General features: G+C 39.7%; 1 protein-coding gene across 1 annotated transcript; it reads right to left on the reverse strand.

Annotated features, from left to right (window-relative positions):
• Positions 1-4,851: 4,851 nt before the first annotated feature.
• Positions 4,852-21,539, reverse strand: mchr2b (melanin concentrating hormone receptor 2b). Its single transcript, XM_086024583.1, has 2 exons — positions 20,926-21,539; positions 4,852-9,146 (listed from the first exon to the last, which is right to left on the reverse strand). Exons 1-2 carry the CDS (start codon positions 21,315-21,317, stop codon positions 8,507-8,509), a joined length of 1,032 nt encoding a protein of 343 aa, XP_085880709.1. The 5' UTR covers positions 21,318-21,539; the 3' UTR covers positions 4,852-8,506.
• Positions 21,540-22,941: the final 1,402 nt, after the last annotated feature.

Raw genomic sequence — 22,941 nt, forward strand, 5'->3', positions numbered from 1 at the left:
TTCAGCGTTTTTTTATATCATTCAAGGTCATTCAACTTCATTCCACTTTATTCAGTGTCATTTCAACACATTCCACAGTTTTTATGCAGCGTCTTCGCCTTCACCTGCAATTTCTCCAGAATTGCATTCTCTAGTTATTATTATTATTATTATTATTATTATTATTATTATTATTATTATTAATTTCGGTTTACTTCAGCTTGCAAACCAAAGTAGAGGAGGAACAGGTCAGTTTATTGTTTGCGGTCACACCTTTCCACTGCATCTGATCGAGTGAATATGCTCACAGCTGGTCACCATAATATCACGATTCTCGATCATATAATCCGGCCCTAAGTATATTGTCCTTTGGAAGGTAATTGATGGGGTAGAGCTGGCCGATAAGCCTATGACAATACATATTGTGAAGACGATAGAAAAGATTCAGTCATTTTTGTGTCATCACTTTTCTACTATCGTGTCAATCGTCATTTGTCATCTGCAGTACACCGTGTAATAAGAACATCAGAGGAAACTTGATTTGATGGGCAAAAGCTTTCAGCTCAGTCTGCCCCCGGAGGCAGCTATGTGGCATAGAATTGATATAATATGATTCAATATTACCAACACAAGCAAATTATAACATTGTGCGAGAACTAAACACATGCATGGCAGTCTTATCTGATTTCCAGTAATCAAGTCAAGTCAAATGTATTTATATAGCCCTTAATTACAGAAAAGTCTCAAAGGGCTTCACATGCTCATAGCTGACAACATATAAACAACATCCCCTGATCTTAAACCCCAGGAGGGCAAGGAAAAACTAAAAAAAAAAAACCCCATCTAAATAAGAAACCTTGTGAGGGGACTACAGATGGGGGAATCCCCCTTCCAGGACAACATCCATCCATCCATTATCGATACCGCTTATCCTCACAAGGGTCGCGGAGCCTATCCCAGCTGTCTTCGGGCAGTAGGCGGGGGACACCCTGAATTGGTCGCCAGCCAATCGCAGGGCACACAAAGGCCAACATCCGCACTCACAATCACACCTAGGGGCAATTTAGAGAGTCCAATCAACTTACCATGCATGTTTTCGGAATGTCGGAGGAAACCGGAGTACCCGGAGAAAACGCATGCAGGCACGGGGAGAACATGCAACATCCACACAGGGAGGCCGGAGCCGGGATCGAACCCACGACCTCTGAACTGTGAGGCGGACGTGCTAACCAGTCGTCCACCGTGCCGCCTTCCAGGACAACATTTAACACACATATGAGACTATACAGTGTTATTTAAAATAATGTGAAAGTTAATCAAATGAAGTGCCGCAGGAAGATGACTTCGGTGATGTGGGTCCCTGCCCAGTTGATCAATGTAGACATCTCCATAGCAGCGCCTCCGAGGATATGGCCAAACTCCGATCTTGCAGCAGTCAGTTGCTGTGGGATCAAGACGGCAACCTCCACTTTGGTCATCATAACCTAATTCCCAAGCCTGGGAAAAGGGGGCAAAATATAAATTTAAAAAAACAACAACAACAAAACTGAATCAACTTCCAAGCAGCAATGCGTCACTTTTAGGAAGCTATGTTAATAATGAATGAACATGTTTGATTACGTTTCATTCTTATTTTTTGCTGTTCACTGATTTTAACTCCTTTTTATTTTCTACGACTGGTAGAAATGTTAAAGTAAAAGTATCCTCTTGCAAAGCAACACACTTCCCAAGCACAAGGAGTCAAGTCTTCTCGCTTCTCTGCCTCTGTCACTCTTCATCAAATTATGTATGGTTTTGCTACGGCGGTTGACTTTGTAAGCTTGTTGACAACTTTTTTTTTCACTGTTCAGTGAAGAAGGATATATGATGGCAATAAAAAAAGATGACAAGGCACAATAAGGTAAGAAAATTACGACATTATGTTCTGTTTCTGTTCACCTTCTGTTGTTTTCCATGATCATCTAAGTACTGTATGTACGTATGTACAGCGGATACAAAGTCTTCACACCCCTGTTCAAATTACATGTTTTTTTAAATATATAAAGATAGTGAGATCAATCATTTCAAAACGTTTACCACCATTACTGTGACCAATAAGATGTCCAACTGATTTTTTTTTTAACCTGCTTTAGCTTTTCAAGGGGCGGAGTAAAAGTGAACAAGCCCATGGAATGAGAGACCCCGCTTTGATTGGCCATGATTAAAGTCTGCTTTGATCGCACCCACAGCGGGGCAGACCCCTCTCTCTCAGATTCGCCAGGCTGCGCTCATCTGCAAAATGACCAACACTAGGTTGAACCCGCATCATCAAAGAGTTACGCTGCGGGCTGCACAGGATTCATTCCATTCACATTAATAGAGCCGTGAATGTTATTTTGAACTGTTCATAATTCCCTCAACTTTTTGTAAGTCACTCTTCCAGCTTTGGAAAACCATCCACAAAAAAACGCAAATGACAGACGACGGAAGGGTACCCACGCTGCAGACGGATGACAAATAACGGACGCTCAATTTTTCGTAAAATGCACAGCTCTGAGAATTATGGTAAACAACCTTGTTTTTATGAGACCATAATAAACTGTCCCGTGTGGGAAAATTTGCTGTATGTGTGTATGTATGCACAATGTTTGAATGTGTTTATGTGGGTGTAGTGGTCCAAAAAATAGTTGTGGCGCCTTCAAGCAAATTACTATTTTAGTACTGCAAGGAAGTATACACAAAATTACTGTTGAACAAACAGTGAACAAACCACTTGAGTAGTATAAAATCTGAGAGTCATCTTTGAAAACATACATACTGTACCTGGCCTTCGTTTTATTCAAACTGAACAAAAAGTGAACTTTCAAACAGGCAGCAAAGCCCATGTAGGTGCCAGCACCGTGTCACATATTGTAAATAAGTGGATATAATTGCATTGAAGGTGTTTTCTGATCAATTGGTAAATGAGATGCTTGTCACGTGGTGTGGGTTTGGAACATCAGCACAGGTGGTAAAATCATATACCTTCTTATAATAATATCTTGTAATGAATCAAGCAGCCTTTCGCTGTGATCGTTGTGGACACGTGGACAAGCGGTGCATCTGGTAAGGTAAAGACTTCCCGTACTCAGCCTCTTGGTAACCAATAATTGCTTTTTTTGATAGTTGCCTACAGCATACATCCAAGGGACAAGTGATCTCGGTGAAGAATAACTTGATAGTGACTTTAACAGAAGACATTTCAAATTAACTCTTTGATCTGAGCATTACTGTGGGTTATCAGGGCAGCTGAAAGAAAACTGGAGGCGCTTAAGACCAAAGGCAATTCAAGGCTGATGTGACATAACTGGTATCTACAAAGTACAAAAATTTGAAGGCAACAGGTAGTGACACTTTTTGTGCTGCTGATGGTCAGATGATATCAACAGAACATAAAATCATTAGAGGGTTGGGCAGACAATTCTGCAATGTGCACAATAGACCTTCTCATCAGTCGGATACTGCAATAAACAATAGCCAGCCTCTACCTGACTACCGACCTGTTTGATCAAATATCCAGACTATGTACAGTGTGTATGTACTGAATATGTGGGTGTGTGTTTGTGTGTATGAGTATTGGCCCAATAAATAGTTGAGGGGCCTTCAACTACATTAGTGCTATGCTCTTAAAAGGCCTCATATTGCCTGATTTTGATATTTCAAGGACGGAACAAACAAAACAGATCGCATGATTGGAAATAAAGTCTGAGAGTGATGTTTGACAACATACATTGGTTTCATAAAGGTCACACTTGTGGTGTTGCAAGGTAATGCATCAACATTCAGGTGTGAAAATGAAGTACATTTCCAGTTTATCTGGATCAGGGATGGGCAAATGGTGGTCCACTCTGAGTGGCCCCTTGATTAAATGTTATATGTATGTTTTCTACACACCTCTCTCTCTCTCTCTCTCTCTCTCTCGCTCTCTCTCTCTCTCTCTCTCTATATATATATATATAAATATATATATTTATATATATATATTAGTGATTGTGAGTGTGTGTTTATTTGTCTGCTGCTGTTTATTGTGTGCCCTGCGATTGGCTGGCAACCAGTTCAGGTTGTAGATAACACAACACAATACTCAAAAACAAACCAAAAAATGGGATTCTGAGAATATGCAAATCCACGACGATGCTGAGGTCCGCTATAGCTTTAAGTTGTAATATCACCATTCACCACTAGGTGGCAGACATATAGTTGGGCTTACACTTGGTCTAATACTGCCCAATGTGAGTAGGCCTAATCATTTCTTGTTGATTTGGAATGGTATGCAGGGCAAACATAGTACCTCAATAATATTACAATTTTCAGTTAATTGATTTTTGTGAAAATGCACAAAATGAGTTCTTGCACTTAATGTTGTTTTATTTTCAGCAGTTTTGTGCCGTCCTTGAATGGTTATTGTTTGGCAAGACCCTTTGCACCGGAAAAAAATAACGTGTGTGGTTATTTTGTTGTTTGCTTCAAACCCGTTGTTCATGGGTTAGGATAGTTGATCTTTTATACATGCAATGAATGATGATAAATGAAATATAGTAAAAGCGCGTGTTTTGCATGTATTTTATCCATATTTTAAGAGGCATTGTTGTCACACATCTGGTTAGGAAGTGCATGTTTAAAATGAATAAATGATTCATTTGTACTACAATTGTGGAATGGCCCATTAAATGTTTGTCAGTTGAAACCTAGACCAATTAAGATTATTTGCCGATGCTGTATTGTTTACATCAGAATCTACCCAGTGTGTATGGTCACCCTAGCTAGCTATACAATATTTGCCGACCAACGGGCAAACGTTGCTCGTTGCCAAAAACAAACCGAGTCAACCCGTGTTGGATAAAAGCCACTTTTAATTCAGTGCTGCAACAATGAACGATACATAGACAACTGTAATAATGTCATCATACCTCATTAGCGCATCAGATAGTCTTTGTATTTGCACCAATTTTTTTCACAATGTGACTGTAACAACAACACACAACTGCTTCAGCGCACACTGTACTGCACAGTCCAGAGATACAAACACAGTGTATAGGCCTAGATAGACCAATCCGACGTTGGCCAACTGTGACCGACGTACCAACTGTGACCAAAAGTACCTTCTGCGCATGCGTGAGATATAATTTCTCAAAACCAACCGGAAAACCATTGGCCGGAGTCGGATTATAAAAATGTAAACAATGCATTCAGCTATATTATTCGCTCACGATGAAATCCCACGCGAAGTAAGCCCTCACGTTCTTGTCAACCCTCGCTCTTGTACTTGTAAGAAGATTAAGGTAGCTAAGGCGCGATCACTGTTTATTCGCATTTGTCACTTCCCGTTGGTGCTCTGAGCGCTGATTGGCTAGCTAACAGCCAATCAGAGTGACGACTCACGGCGTCAATTCAACATGCTGAAACGCCCACCGGTTACGACGCTACGACGGTGGTCACTACATCAATCAGACGCCACGAAGCTTCACGACCTTCAATGTCGGATTGGTGTATCCAGGCCTTAAGACATAAAGACCTAGAACCTATATAGTGAATATTGTCTGAAAAGGAATCAGCTGAATGTTGTTACATCAACCAAAATGAAAGGCAAGCTAACATTGTGGAAAAGAAAATGTGAGTCTAACACACTATTTCTCTACTTTGATAGCCATATAAATGTTGAAACAGTTATTTTTGCAAATGAATGAAAGAAATACAACAACAACAATGTTCATTTGACATCTTAGTCAAAGTTGCATTTTGTCTGCGCACACAGTGCAATTTATATCGAGTACCTTCCATCTGCATGTTCGCAAATAACTCTTAGATTCAGGACCCGTTGCTATTTAGCTTGAAGACAAGACATGTGAGCATAACCACAACTTGGTATAGTATCTCAAGGACACAACCACTTGAAACACCACACAAACATCAGCAATATTGAATACTAGGATATATATTGCATATTGCTTGTAGCTACTGCAGTCTGTTTTTAATCAACTATAGGTCCGCTGGAAGGAAAAAAATAATAATTATAATAGTATAATAATTATAATGCTGCATTGAATGTTAAATTGCAAATTCTGAAATAATTGTTTTTGAGTTGAGAAAATAATCCCACAGATAAAGTATGCAAAACTGCCTCTCTTTTTTTTTTTTTTTTTTTTGTCACGTCAAAGGACAAATTTGGTGCATACAGGTAAATTCAGAACACATCGTGTTTCATACAAATGACAAGAATATAAATACAACAATGTCCATCATCTCTTTTTTTTGCTACACAAAAACCAAACAACAACAGCTTGAAGAATGACTTACAACAACTTTTGACAATATGTTGATAACAATTTCCTTTCTGCTGTGTTCAAAGCCTTCCACTGAGAATCCACCACAATGAAATTCTGCTTGTTGAAATCAGATGAAGCCAGTTGGCCCACTTATGGTGAACTGGACCCTTCAAGTACCTGTAGATGTTTAACTTGCTTATGATCTTCATACAGAGACCAACACTTTATGTGGAACTCTTCCTGGTTTGAATTTTAGTGATTTATTTGCAGAAGTGCATCAATTTATGCTCCACTGTCATTTTAAACACGCACATGATGATAAGCAATAATACAGTTTTCCCAATTGACATGGTCTGAATGTTCAATCTAGAAATATGTGACGGACCGGTCTGTCGATCCGTCACTGACGTGCGCCCGTTTTGCTGACGATTGACGGGAAAAATGTTGAAATAGAATGACTAAGCATAGATGGAAGCCCCTTTATTTAGTCCGCCATTCGTCAGTAGTCCGTCATTAGCCTATTTTTCGCGGCGAGGGTTCAATGGCTGCGGCGAGCGCGTAGAGGAAAATAGTTAAATTGTTGTTGCTTGAGGGACAGATTTGAGTGAGGGCCCAGGCTGTGAACAGGCTTCCAAAAGCGTTGCGAGTCTCTATTTCTGTTCAAATATCATCCAGTGGGTGGGTGGCCAGTTGTGGGGTGCTAGTGAAAGCCGACGGACGGCCATTTAAAATTAGAGGCGGACCGGCCTATTGTATATACTATGTTTTTACCCCCGGAAAAAAAGGCGAATGACGGACGATAGAAGGGAACCCACGCTGCAGAGGGATGACGAATAAAATAGGGGACATAGGAGAAAAATAGTACCCTGTAGGCCGGCACAACTCTAATTTTAAACAGCCGTCCGTTTAGAATTATATATATATATATATATATATATATATAAAATCACTGACGGTGTAGTGGTACACACGCCTGAGTTGTGTGCGGGAAGCGTGGGATAGATTCCCGCTCAGTGTGTGTCAGTGTGTGCTCAGTCTGTGTGTGCCCAGCGACTGGCTGGCGACCAGTTCTGGGTGTAGTCTGCCTTTCGCCCAAAGTCAGCTGGGATAGGCTCCAGCACCTCCCCGCGACCTATACAGGATAAGCGGTTTGGATGATCACATGACATGACATATATATATATATATATATATTTGGTCCTCCCCAGTTCCAAAATCCCATCTAATTTCACCAAACTTCAAATGACTTTGGTAAACATTAGCTACATTGAATAACAGACCTACTGTTGTTTTAGTTTTCGTTTACATCTACACACCAATTTCTAAAAATCTGGGCGTTAGATTTCGCTAATATTGGGGTATACATGCCCTGGAGTCACAAGGAGAAAACTGATTTCAACCAATGTTTCAGTGCAGATTGCCTTGTCAGAAGTGTGAAATTTCAGACTTCCCAGTCTGCATTGCTACTTGTCAAATGGGACAGTTGGTTGGTAAACAATGCACATGCCAAAATGCAGACGAAAACAATGTTCACGTTCGCCTGGTCGCCAAAATGTACCATAGCTCTGCTACCTTTAACTGTAGTTACATCAACAAAACAATTAGCTGTCAGTTAAATTGATGCAGTATTTGAATAAATATTTGATATCCCATATATGGTAGTCAGACAGAATGTAGCTACATTTATTCAATGACACTGGTCAACAGCAAATTTTTAATAAGAGATGGCTTTATGTGTCACTAAATGTATTTTTGGCGGTGATAACAAAAATGTCTTTCCTTTTTTTCTAGCACATGAGGTTTTGAAGTATAAGTACATCTGTTGCTGAACTTAATCTTTAATTAATAAATAATTGTATGTTATATCATTATTACTATTAAGAAAACCTGATGTGCTAAAGAAAGGTCAAGGTCAGATTCATAATCAGTGCAAAAAAATCTGTTACAAACGTTTACTCGCATCTCTGATTAAAAATGTTTTGTAAAAATGTGTTTACCAGTGTTATGACATCCCTTATCAGTCACACTTGAGCAGTACATCAGCATCCCATCTTCGATTGTTTAGTATGCTTGAAAACACTCTAACACTCCCTGGATAAAGACACAAATGCGCTTCACCTTTTTTGCTGAACACAACCTTCAGTATGGCTTCTGTTTCTTGTACAAATTTCACAGCCGACATGACCTTTTCCGTTCGAACAAACGGCCACATACCCATGTCTCTCTGCCGAAAATATTTCTTACTAAATGGCAGTACAACGATAACTTGGGTCAGGGGCCATACTGGAACCCTCCGTTTTAACCACAGTTACCTTGGATGAGTGTTGGGAATTGTTGAGCGTGTTTCTGTGACAAAGACGTTCACGGTAATTTTGGGCAAAGATGAGCAACATAAGTGGGTTGATGCAACTATGGGAGTAGCTGAGGCAGATGCTGATGTTGTAGGCGTAGATAAAGGCGACGGTCGGGGAGTTGTTGCTAAGATTGATCACTTGGATGACGTGGTAGGGCGACCAGCAGATGAGGAACAGAGCGATCACCATCAGCACCATCTTGGTGGCCCTCTTGGCCCACACGGTCTGCTTGCGTTTGACCCGACGGATGGAGCTGAACACGTGGTAGAGCGTGAGCGAGTAGAAGGTGCTGATGATGATGAGGGGAATGATGAAGCCCAGGATAGACTGGTAGAGGGTGTACCAGTACATGTCCTCGGGCCCGTCAAGATACATCATGCAAATCTCCAAATGCTGTCTGCGTACCACTTTGGCATACATCATGACTGGTACGGTGAGGAGGAAGCTGCCAATCCACACCAGCACGTTGATTATCATAGTCCAGTGAATGGTCCGGCGCTCTGAGGTGGGGTGAACGATGGCAATGTATCTGGAGGGGAAGAAGTCACATTTTTAGAGGCGTACCGCAGTCTGAAACGCAGGTGATAAGAGGAACACTGCCAGACTTCTAATGAGCATCATTATTTTAATCCCTAATTGCTACACGGCAAACTTCACAGTGGTAATTCAACACTTATAAAGTTACATTTAACACTGCGTCTAAGTGTATTTGGTCCTTATCAGAATTGGTGTTAAAGGAACACTTTCCACACTGTTAAAAAATTCTGTGTTAAAAGAACTCAATAGTGATTACATATTTTACACTGACTAACAGGGTACAGTGTTAATACAATTTAACACCACAGGTTAAATAACTCTGTCGAGTATGACTCCCGGTGGTGTTGATTATTTACTCTACACAGCAAAAGGTCGAGTGTTAAAATTCCTCCTACAAAGTCGATTTCAACACTTTTTCCGGGTTTACACAGCTCCATACTCTACAGAGTATATATATATATATATATATATATATATATATATATATATATATATATATATATATATATATATATATACACAACCTGCTTATCCTCACAAGGGTCGCGGGCATGCTGGAACCTATCCCAGCAGTCATCGGGCAGTAGACAAAAAAACAACCGCGCTCCAAACCACACCTAGGGACAATTGAAAGTGATCGATTAACCGAGCAAGCATGTTTTTGGAATGAGGGAGGAAACTGGAGTACCCAGAGAAAACCCACGCAGGCACGGGGAGAACATGCAAGTTCCACACGGGGAGGCCGGAGTCGGGATCGACTCCACGACCTCTGAACTGTTAGGCAGACGTGCTAACCAGTCGACCACGTGCCACCATTCAATTGATTATATTTATTGCAAAAACACTTTTTACCCAAATTCGCTTCAGATTGAATATACTCACTTCATCCTAAGTGTGAAACTATTAAATGACAGGGACAGGGAGAGAATTCTCTCCTTGTTGCTGTTGTGTTGCAGGAAATCATCTGACACACTGCCACTTTCAGGCACAGTGCCCTGTTGCTAAAAACAAACAAACACTCCAACTCTGTTGAAAGAGTGATCTTAACACATCTTTAGCACATTATTCAATTTAAGAGCTACTCTGCCAGTTAAGAAGAAAAAAAATGGACAGTTTATTAAACCATTTGCCAGACATGACTTAGACAAACATTGTATCTGTCTTTATGTGATATGACTGTATGTGAGTATGCGCAGTGCACTTCTAAGAAATCATTGACATCCTAGCAATTGTTCAAAGGGCATTCAGATAAATTGTAGTTAATATGGGGCTGTCTGTTCACCAAAAAGGCTCTTGAAGTCCATGCATTATACTGTTAGCGTGATGGATGTACGGTGAGTGCAGTCCTACTAATCCCCAGTCCGCGGGTATGGCACTAAATCAGTCTAGCTCAGTTTTTTATATAGTCTAAAACTGGGGTCGGCAACCCCCGGCTCTTTCATCCATATGTTGCGGCTCTGTGCGGCTTGAGAAAATAAATTATAAGTGTCCGATTGAACTGCAATGTACCGTCTTTAAAAGACATGACGTCAGACGAAGCTTAGTTAGTTCCCTTTTTATTTTTCCCACACGGCTGCCTTTTTATTATTCCTACGGCGCAACAACAGTTTCGTAAGTACACACGAATCTCTTCGTCCTTCTTGTCGTACGCTTATTCCTCATTCGAACACCCCTCCCATCCAGCGAGTCGCGTTATGCATTCAGGAACCTCGGAAACAACACAACTTAGCAAAACACAGACGTCACCACAATACAGATTACCCAATTCGTTACAGTATGTTATTTGTCTCAAAAACGTGCATCATGTCTTCATAGTAAGTCAAAGTTTTTAACTTCTTTCTTCAGACCTTGTGCAATTTCGGTGATCAGCATTCGCCTTCCTCAGAGACGTTTGACAGCACAGGAAACAGCTTTCTGACACTAAAATTGCACAGTATCTGAACAAAGTATTTTATTTGTGTGTTTTCGTTTGTTTAATTGTAGTTGTAAATTGTAAGATTAATGTGACCTTGAAATATGAAAATAAAATTATACAGGCAGTCCTCCAATTACGCTGTACGCGACCTACGATGTTTCGACTTGAGGGCGCCCGTGCCTCCTCCTCCATTTTGTCCCCAGCACCATAGTGACTACGTTTACATGCAATCAATATTCGAGTTCAGGTCAAAATTCAGATTTCTGAAACATTCTGAATATCCCGTTTACACGATTGAGCGGACAGCGTTGCTCCGACATTTGAATAACCCACTGTATACGGCGACACACGGCATCATGACTCAAATGGACGTCATTTCCGTTTGTTACTTTCAACTGTCAATAAAACACTTAATATTCATGTCACTCACCACAGGAATGAAGCAGCCGGTTTCTTCCTCGCTCCAAAAGTGTACTTTTGTGCTGCATCTCTGAGCTTGTTTACCTCTGCTTGTGTATTTGTGATGGGTTTTGCGCCAAACAACGCACTTCCGCATACAAGCACTTCCTGTACTACAAAGACCAGCATTCCTTGCGGTTGAGCAATGAGCATGCGCAGTCTCTCGATCGTGTCTGTTTGCGCGCCGGCAGTATCTTTGCCACACACGAAAAAACACAGCAAAAATGAAAAAACAAAAAAAAGATAAAATATAATATATTTCATGGTAAATGCTTATATTTCTATTTCAGGTCATGAGAATGATTCTGGGTGACATCAAATTGGCTGGAAACCAAATATATTCCCATCTACTTCAACCCCCGGCCGGACCCATATTGTGGATGAGACCAACCTGTATGCATGTCTGGACCTCTCCTTGCATATAGGAGAGTGCATCACCCTTTATAACACCACCAAAAAAAACTATTGGGTTTAAAAAAACAAAAACACACACAGACGTACACATACAGACACACACGCATGCACGCACACAGATGCGCACACGCCCGCAAGTGCAAAAACACATTCCTGTAAATACCAGTAGCCAAAAGTTTATAAACTTTATCAAATGTGAACATCTTGTGAACACATTATCACGTGTAAATAAATTATTTTGCCATCAAAAAACACATTCTCATTGTTTTTGTTCAGGTTCTATAGTAGCAAAGGACTGCTGAGATGTTGGGATGTCACTAAACCAAAAAAGTGTTGGTGTCAAAGTCACTGTTGTGCAAGAAATATATCTTTTCACAAAAAGGTCATTTTCTCCTTATTTTGTCCGAGATTGGTGATTTTAGTGAAACCAAGCAGATTTCACAAGGATTAATAAAGAACAGAAGAGGTAGAACCGTACTTTTTTTCTCCAACATGTTGGCAATCTTCTACCAATTGGTAGTTCCATATGAACCATCTACTTTGCTGTTGTCTGCTTGGCGAGCAGCATTGGTGCCAGGGATGTAAAATCAACAGTCATTAAGAAGGCGCGTGACAACATGGGACCGAAGTTGGAGACGCTAGAATCAGTGAGGGATCAGAGATCACTGAGCAGTGACCCTGCAGCAGCAGAGGAGGAGCTCTGTCTCAAACAGGCTTTTTTTTCAGCATTCCTGCAGGAAACAATGATTCAGATCATCTTCTATACTGTGTTCACTATTCATTTACGCAACAACTCACCACTGATAGATTAATGCACTCTAAAAACAGTTGGGTTAAAAATAACACAATTTTGGCTCAAAAATGTACCAATCCACAAATTGGGTCGATTTGGCCCACCTTGTTGCCTTGTTTTGTTCAGAATTTTTGGGGTTGTTTTGTACAAAACTACCCATTATTCGGGTTGTTTTTGCAGAAAACAACCCAGAAAGTTGGGTCAAATTGACCCAAGTAGTGGATTGGCCCTTTTTTGACCCAAAATTGTGTTATTTTTAACCCAACTGTTTGAAGAGTGCTGTAGAGTGTCTACAGTACAGATAGATAGATGGATAGATAGATAGAAGTATCTCTCCTTTTATGTATTATTGCCACCAAGGACAAAAGATGACAGTTTGATGGCTGGTACATTACCTGAAAAAGGCAGAGCTCTGGCGAGGGAGACTGCATCCTGTTTTATTAAATGCTGTTTAATAAATGATGCTTCGATGCAATTATACTTTTAATGGCGTAAGAAATTACTTGTATCAAAAGGGGCGTCTGTTTACCAGGGTTTTAATAACGCGATAATCTTGATCATGCCGTGCTTGTACCAATCCATTTATTAACGCCATCTATGTAATTGAGCATTAAAACTACCCGTGTGTCTCGAAAAGCAAACAAGGACACACTTTAATGATCATTAAGGTGTGATACTTGGGGCATTAATATTAATGTGCACATTCCATAGCACTAAAGATGAGCTATAGTTTGTACTGTACTGTCATTTTTCATGAGCAAAACTCAAAAAGGACTTCTAACATACTGTATGTATCAAACAAAGTTGCCAAAAGTGTCATGGATGAATCGGCAAATATCCAACAGTCTGCTCCTCTCACCCCATTTATCTTCATGTTTTTGAATCACATTTACACTTCAACACTCCAGTAAATGTACCTTTTCAAACACCAGCAAAGAGTTTGGAAATATAATCCTCTAAAGTCTCAGACAGAGCTCAAGATGATGTTGTGCATGACTTTTCTAAACTCACCTCAGTGAGCATCCAAACGAGTTACTCCACAAGTGTGTTTTCCTTATCCCTTTGAAGAAAGCTGCATTGAAGACCACACAGCCAAAAATAGAACATATTGCGACACAGCAAAGTAGTACGTACACAAATGTTATTCAAAATGCTATTTGAAAGCTAAAATGCCCCAAAATGGGATGATTTGTTTATCGCACATGTAGCTACAGACATGATTTTTCTCCTTCAAATAAAAACAAACCATTTGTTTGAAATGTATTATTCTCTTTCAGTGAACTGAGTTGAATAGATACTCAGTTACACACTCCTGTAAAAGTACTGAAAGAGCGAGACCAATTCCCTTATTTCTTAGTACACGTCTCCCATCAGGATTTGATACACAACTTATAACATTATTTGTAACAAAAAAACACATTTAAATTAGCAAAAATACTGGAACGTGTGACTTTTACATTAATTATTAAAACAATATATAGCGGTGGATGTCTACCCACTTTCAGATTTGGTTTTCAACAGTGCACGCTACAGTTATACTTTATTAAAACCAGATGGCCGTCTTTGGGTGAGAAACATTTGTGAAGATAAGATAATATCGAAGATCTATCCGTGCCTTTTCACAAACTTTAACCATTTGTAACTCCCTGGCGTTCTGAATAGCAGACATTGAATGGTTACATCGTGGAAAACTGCAGCAGGTGATGACATAGTGAGAGCGTACATTAGCAACAAACTCCAGAGAGCAAGAGTAAAGTTCATGGATATGAACACAAGTATTGGTGCTATGATAAAAGATGGAAACCACTTATTTGCTAAACGAACACGAAGGCCACGTTGGGATTTTTCTTAAGTACAGAGAAATTCTTTGGAAACGTTTTATTCAGCCAAAGATGAACCTTGACCAAAGTGAAAGGCTAACGCTCCAAGGAGGAGTTAACTGATTTTCCCCAGCATTCGACATACTCAAGTAATGACACGACAAGCTTGCATTTTGCCTTCTTGGGTGGGCTCGTTAATCTTCAATGATGTGACACCCGACGGCAGTAGCATAATAAATGCACAACTCTACAGAAACATTTTTCTGCCAAAAGGAATGTACAGACGAACATGCAAGATATCACAGTGCCAAAACAAGAAACACATTATTCAGGCCAAGAAATGGATGTTTTCAGACTGTTTAATTCAATCTACAGACTTTGCAGAGTCAATTCTAACATTTTTTTTTTTTCATGCAATTTAATACAATTCTAGTTATCTTAAGAACATGTTGTGACATCACTGTGCTCTTTGTTTTCTTGTCTACTTTTATGAAGGTGGCCCTGCCCCTGCTGGGGCAATGGTGAGCACAGATTTCATTACCATGATGACTCAGGGCAGCACTTTGGGCGGCTGACGAGTCTAATTGAACGAATGCAAACCTTGAAGCAAATGCGAGTCCCCGCAGAGACAACACAATGAAACTTCCCCTCATGGAGTGAGCACTTCATCACTGAGACAGCGAGTTACACTTGTTAATGCTGTGCAGATCTTTGTATGTGGCCAAACATTGCCAAACATAAATTTGTTCACCGTCTTGAAAACTTCACTGAACAATCAAGATTGTATGTGACCTATTGAAGCTAAAGCTGTTAGCTAATGATATTACTGCATGTGCATCAAACAAAACTGGATGCAGCGAGTGGGGCCCAATATGTCTGTTGGTTGTACTCATTTGCTAACGATATTAGCAATAGCGTTACGTGACCGAGATGCTCCCTTGTTAACATTTGTATGCACTTCAGGGACCACTCGGAAAACATAAACTCAAAGAATATTACGCTGCATTTAATATTTGCGTTATGCGACTGAGACTACTTGCCTTCACTGCCAGCGGGGGGTTTGCCGCGGCCCTGTGCAAAGTGGCCGGCGGCCCGGTACTGGTCCACGGCCCGGTGGTTGGGGACCCCTGGTTTACTGTGCTTATCCTGTTAACTTTGCATTGATGAATCTGCTTCTCTGTGGTAATAATTATTTTCCTGGTCAGGTTTATGAGAGCAGTGTAGATATAGGTTTAAACACACATCTTTACCTCTTGACCAGACGTGTTGGGTTGGGAATTTATCATCCCAAAAAGGGTTGAATGTGACTCCGCTTCTGGGTCAACCTTGACTCCGCGGCTGGGTCAATGGTAACTCCGCTGCTGGGTCAAATTTTACTTTGCCATTGGGTCAGATTTGACTTTGCTGTTGGGTCAGATTTGACTTTGCTGTTGGGTCAAAAGCGACTTTGCTGTTGGGTTAATCTAATGTGACCCCAAAAGTGGTTTGAAATATCATTAATTACAATTATTAAATTAATTATTAACCCCACCTTTTGGGGCCCCCTGTGGCCTAAACATAATACATAGCAAGCCCACACTAATTTCTGGAAAAGTGTTTTGGAGTTAGCATTTATACTTGTGAACATTAAAGCGGAGGTCAACCCAAACATATATTTTTTTAAAATATGTTCCCAGCAGGCCCATTAGTTGAAACACAGCATTCTGGTTGATTTTGGTTTGTGGAATATAAATTAAACATTAAAATGCACTTGTTTTTAGCCATCTCTGGGGACGGCCATTTTGTCTTCTGTCGAGTGAAAATGACGAATGCACCTTGCTGCTTATCTTATATTTCACAAACGCAAAACTAACCGGAATGCCATGTTTCAACTAGTGGGCCTGCTGGGAACATATTTTAAAAAAATATATGTTTGCTTTGACCTCCACTTTAAATAAAATGGCACAATTAAGTGATTACACCTAACAAGCAAATATCATCCATTGTTGTGTTCATTTTACATGTGAGGAAGGTTGCAACTAACAGCTATTTCATTCATTAATCTGATGAAAATGGCCAAAATTGTTGATTATTATTTTTCCAAACTAAAAGCAGATGTTTGCAAATGTCTAGTTTTGATTATAACACAAAATAATCAGACTGCTTTCACGGATGACTGCAGGATTTTGAGAATATTTAATGATGAGAGGATGAAAATTAGGATTTGTAGAATTTAATATTTTGAAGAAAAAAAAGTAACATCAACAAAATTAAATGTAATCTTTAGTCTAAACAAGTAATCGTTAAGTCACCTCTACATGTGAGCTTCACTACATTGTAGCAAGTTGTGCTCTCATCATCTTTGCCGCTTGATTGCTGTCCTGATATGTGAAAGATCACATTCTGAATCAATTCCCAATCCTCTGCAGCACGGTTTGGGATAATGTATATCAAATACATTCAGTTTTTGAAGCACCCATCAACTTCACCAAAAATGAATGCTGCCCCATTTATTATCACATCATGCTTGTGAGTACTGATGCTCCTCCTCAAGCAAAAGAACAAATGAGTATTGCGTTGTTGCTGTGCTCAGGTATTGAACCAGGTTTGTTCCAGGCTGAAGAAGACAACGGGAAAGAAAAAGAACAAAATTATTCCAAGTTGATCCAACAGGTAGAACAGTCACAACTGCATCATCATAAACGTTTCCACGTAGTAAATTTTATACATGAAAAAAAAAAAAATGGAAGATCTAATAGTTTACATGTCACATTGTAAGCTTGTAGATCTGCTATGTCTGCTATTTTATAATAGAGGCGAAAGCTCACAGTGCGACGACTTGTGTGAGATTGTAAATGTGCTATTTTTCTTTAAATTCCTACAGTTAACCAGAGCTGGGCATTGCCTAACCGCTACACCGAGTTCCTGTCTGCATATTTATATGACCCATGTGGTCCCAGTCTATCCCTCGTCGGCGACAGCCAATCGGCATCCAGACCGTAATCTTCACATCACACGCAGATGCCGCATGACACACACCGCCCAAAAAATATCAAACACAAACAACTGACACACGCCCAGCATAGTGATCGGCACAACAAAAACAATATGAGGCACATGTCATTGCATCTGTGGGACCGCAGCTCTGCAGTTAAAGTTAAGTATAACTGAATGCATTTACAATTTATGATTATGATTTAAATACAAAAAACACAAACACTCACACACAAAAACACCGCTTGAACACTGATGATGGCCTGATACAGAGCAATGTTCACAACCAGTTTAAGGGACATGCGTCATGTGCATACCTGCTGGGAGCCAATCTATGTCGGCAAGAATGTTGCTCATATTCTCCTTCCTGGTCATGTGCTGACCTTCGGAGACAACACAAGTTCTCCAGTTTTGAGGAAATTTTACAGTAGAGTAAGGATGTAACACTGAGAATTCCCGAGAAATTTGCTACATAAGACAAAGATAAAAATAAAAATGTAAAATAATGTATAAAAAGGTATAATGAACAAAGAATAATTAATTCACTTAGTCAAACTTATTCCATAAAATCTGAACTCACCATTCTTGGAGTGTCGACTAGAAGTTTTGGCTAAAGCTTGCATTGTAGCATGTAACACTGAGAATTTCTAGGGAAATCTGCTGGATAAGACAAAGATATTTTCAAAAAATGTATAAGGAACAAAGAATGAATTTACTTAGTTAAACCTATTCTGTAAAATGTAAACTCACCCTGCTTTGAGCGTCCACGAGAAGTTTAAGTGAAAGCTTTGATTGTAGCATGTAACACTGAGAATTTCTAAGAAATCTGCTGGATAAGACAAAGCTTTTTTAAAACTGTAAAACGAACAAAGAATTAATTTACTTAGTCAAACCTATTCCGTAAAATGTAAACTCACCATGCTTGGAGTGTTCACTAGCAGTTTTAGTTCAAGCTTGGATTGTAGCATGTAACACTGAGAATTTCTAGGAAATCTGTTGGATAAGATACAGATATTTAAAGAATGTATAAGGAACATGTGTCATGTGTCATCTTCCACTCCGCTTACCCTGTACAGGGTCGCGGGGAGGTGCTGGAGCCTATCCCTGCTGACAATGGGCAAAAGGCAGACTACACCCTGAACTGGTCGCCAGCCAGTCGCAGGGGCATAAAGAACAAAGAAGAATGAATTTATTTAGTCAAGCCTATTTAATAAAATGTTAATTAACCATGCTTGGAGTCTCCACAAGCAGTTTTAGTTTCTAACTTGGGTTTTAGCATGTAACACAGAATTTCTAGGGAAATCTGCTGGGTAAGACAAAGATATTTAAAAGATGTATAAGGATTAAGGAACAAAGAATGAATGCACTCAGTCAAACTTATTCCATAAAATGTGAACTCACCATGCTTGGCGTGTCTACTAGATGTTTTAGTTAAAGCTTGGATTGTAGCACGTAGCACTGAGAAAGAAATCTGATGGATAAGACGAAGATATTAAAAACATGCGTTAGACAGAAAGAAGAATTGCTGAGACCATAAAATGTGAACTCACCATGCTTAGAATGTGCAATGCAATGTACAGTTCAAGTAAGAACAATTGTGCTTGTTGCTCTCGAGCGAAATTGAATAGTCTCAAATATACTCAGAGACGCATCATTTTATGCGTCCATAAAATATTTCAAAGATCAGAAATATGAACAAGGTCATGAAATTTAGTTAATTTCACTGGCCCACCGGCCACACTACGCCTCCTCCAATGTCTAATTTTACAACGTGTTCCATGGCCCGGTCGTACGCCGTCGCCGTGGCCGGTCAGCGAGCACTATCGAGTGGACTAATCCCGTGTGAAACCCCGCTCTACTCTTCTCGGTTCAAACAAGCTGTTGTTACCGCGATTCCAACCTACGCTACGGTTGTTTAGGGGTTATAACATACAACTAGTTTCACAAAAAGCACATTATATTGTATAAATGTAAAATGCGGTGTAACTACACCCTTGTACTTACTGCTACCAGCAGGCGACAAATCAGAGTCCCCCAGGTAAAAGAAACACGAGGGGAAAAAAATGTCGTCTTCCAAAATGCAAGTCACCTTGTGAAGGCGGGATCTTGTCAACCCAACAAGTGGTGTACCTGTAAACCAATCTTGATGATCAAACCCAAGTCCAACAGCTTATACCAGTAGTTGGGTTAAGAAATCAATGCATTTTGTTGAGTGTTGTGGGCAGAGCATCTTTGACCCAACGAGTGGTTTAATAATTTTGTACAATTTTAACCCAATATTTTATTAAAGTGACCCAACAGCTGACCCAACGGTGTTGACCCAACAGTTGAGTTAAATAATTGACCCAGCATTTTTAAGAATGCACATTTCAACACATCTTACAAGTAAAGATGCATTTGATCATAAGATGACTTTACTTTAGAGTAGGAGTGGGAAACCTGTTAGACCGTGACCTCCCATGCTATTCTAAAAATGAAAACATCAGAAGAACGAACTGCTGTCCAAAAATAACCAACAAATGTTAATTTATATGACAACACAGTGGAAAAGTGGTTAACACACCTGACAGCTTCCCCCAAAGTCCAAAAAAATGCATGTTAGGTCAATTGAAGACTCCAAATTGCCCATTGGTGGGAATGTTGTGTGAAAATCTCTATAGGTGTCAGTCCAGGGATTAACCAGTTTCTCATCCCAACGGCTGCTAGGCCTGTGAACTAATATAGATAAGTGCTACAGAAAACGGATGGCTAGATCGTAATATACTGTAAATCGGTCAAAATGTTTTAGATTGCTGCATCATGGCCTACCTCAAAAGCTTCCAAGAAAAATGTTGAAACATATTACATTTTCATTTCAATGTTATTTTTTAATGTAAAAAAATAATGAAAATGTGTCACAATATCCACAATTGAAAACAAGAAAGAATGTTACAAGACAGGTCACGATTTTGTTTTGTTTTTAATTTAGATATTACACTAATTTACTTTTAACTGATTACCCCTGAGCTAACGTTACCTTTTTTAACTGATTCGCCTGTGGTTTATGTTGATTTAAAAACTCCGACGGATTAAATTATCGTTTTTTTGTGAAGTGGGCCCCCGGCACCATTTCCTGTGCGATGCCACCTTACGTGGTAGACCCTGGAGTGGAGCATATCCCAACATTTGGCAAGCAGTACACATCTCTATCCTCGTTGTTCAGTACAATATGGCTTAGTCACGATAATGATAAAGGAAGAAAAATGGAATGCAAACCTCAAAGTGAGCTACTGTATTGTTTGTTTTATTAGACCTTAATAAACATTTGTACATAAAGATTTTATGATGGCAGCGGCCGTAAAAAAATGCACCTCTAGCTCCAGTGTACTATTTAAAAAAAAAAAAAAAAAGGACTTACCGATCAATACAGAGCACGGTAACTATTCCCACGGTTGTGAACTGGTTGCTGACATCCACCACCACCACCGCCTTGCACATAAAGTTCCCGAAGACCCACTGCCTGTCTCGGACCAGCTGATGGATGTTGAAAGGCATCACCAGCAGGAAAAGCATGTCTGCTATGGCCAGGTTGAGCACGTAAATGTCCGACACCATTTTCTTCTTGCACACGGCCACCGCGTAAATGACCAACCCGTTGGCCAGAACTCCCACAGCGCACAGGATGCCATAGATGGACGGGAAAATGTGCATGAAAGTGGTGATGTCGATGAAGCTCGGGCGTGAAGCGGTTCCGTTACCACATGACGCCTCGGTGGAGTTGTTTTGGCAGAAAATGTCCGTGTCATTCATCTTTTTTTTTTTTTTTTTTTTTGCAGAGGGCAGTTCTCTCTTCGCGCTTCTCTCGCTAGCTGGTTCAAGTGCGCGCCGCGCGTCCTGCAGCTGCCAAACTCTTCTCGACTGCTTCCTCGCTCTAAGCGACACAATGTGATGTGAAACAGGCGTGGGTTAATCTAACTACATGAACGTCGTCGGTCTCTGAGACATGTCTAATCTGCAGGGGCCAACAGTGGAGTGACCAAAGGAACCAGGAGGCGCGCGCGTTACTCTCAAGGCTTGTGCGCCACAAAGAAAAAGTTCCCTCCCTTCCAACATGACTGGCTCTGCCATTTATCAAGCAAATCAACAAGGAAGTCACGCTGGACCTTTCAATACAGCCAAGTGGTCCGTATTACAGTATTTTTTTTTTTAGTACATCCTCTTTTCTAATGAGATAAATCTAGGGCGTATCTAAGCATTGTCTGTAAATAAATAAAACAACAGCCCATAGTACTTAATAATAATAATAATAATAATAATAATAATAATAATAATGATTGCTAATAATGCTATTATTATTATTATTATTATTATTATATAAATCAGTCCCTCCAGGATTTCGCGGCATGTGATTGTTGCAGTCTAAAATGCCTGATTTTGCTGGCAATTTTCCTAAAAGTTGCTTTTTTTTTTTTTTTTTATTATTTTGACTCAAAACCTCATTTGTTTACAATTAAACAAATCTTTTCTGCAAATTCTACTTGGATTTTTACAAAAGATGTTGAAAAAAGCAACAGATATTTCCAAATGTGTATATCCGTTATTGAAAAAGGATATTTAGTACACATCTCAGCATCTGGAGTGGAATCAAATATGATGGCAAGTCTTGTCCTCTATGTTTCTCCTCAGTGCTTCTTCTTCTTTCAGGTAGACTGCAGCTAAATATTATTTTTGAAGTTAATGATAAGCCAGAATGGATCCTCCATTGATGCCTTTCTCTTTTAGGGATCTTCTCATAGCTCGGTGGTCACTGACAGACAGTAGGACGTTGATAACAGTTCTGACAAGAAAGTGAAAACTTTTAGCACTCTTAGACTTTTTTCTCCAACTGTGTGCCTTGATAAAATGTAATATCACATCACCAGCCTGTAACTGTGAAATAACTACAAGGTGCAACATCAAATTTTCAAAACACTTTGTGAATGTTGCCATAGGGGCATGTGAAAACATGTAATAGTACATATACAATTATTTTTAGTGTGATTATAATAAAGTAAGGTTTTGTACACGAGTAACATTTTGTACCTGAAAGATGTATCTTTATAGCAGCTGATATCTGAATGAGAACATTCAAGATAATATCTCCAAATCAACAATCTATGTTTTCCCTGCTTGAAACTATTATTACACAACTAATTTTTACACTTGTTTTCGTATGCAAAACTAAGGCCGGACAATCACAAACCTCATTTCATGTTGGTTGCGTTCGACATGCACGAGGAATATAAAGTGGAAGTTGAGGAGTGTGCTAAACACAATTCGACAGAATTACAGTAAAAAAAATATATAATCCGTATTATTTGTCGGTATAGGATATTTTGGATTTTAAAAAAGAGACCAAGCAAGGTGTTGTGCTTGTTGTGCTCAGTGAGCAAAA

Source organism: Filicampus tigris, chromosome 2, assembly GCF_054856515.1.
Source record: "Filicampus tigris isolate MCC_2025a chromosome 2, RoL_Ftig_1.0, whole genome shotgun sequence".
Lineage (NCBI taxonomy): Eukaryota > Metazoa > Chordata > Actinopteri > Syngnathiformes > Syngnathidae > Filicampus > Filicampus tigris.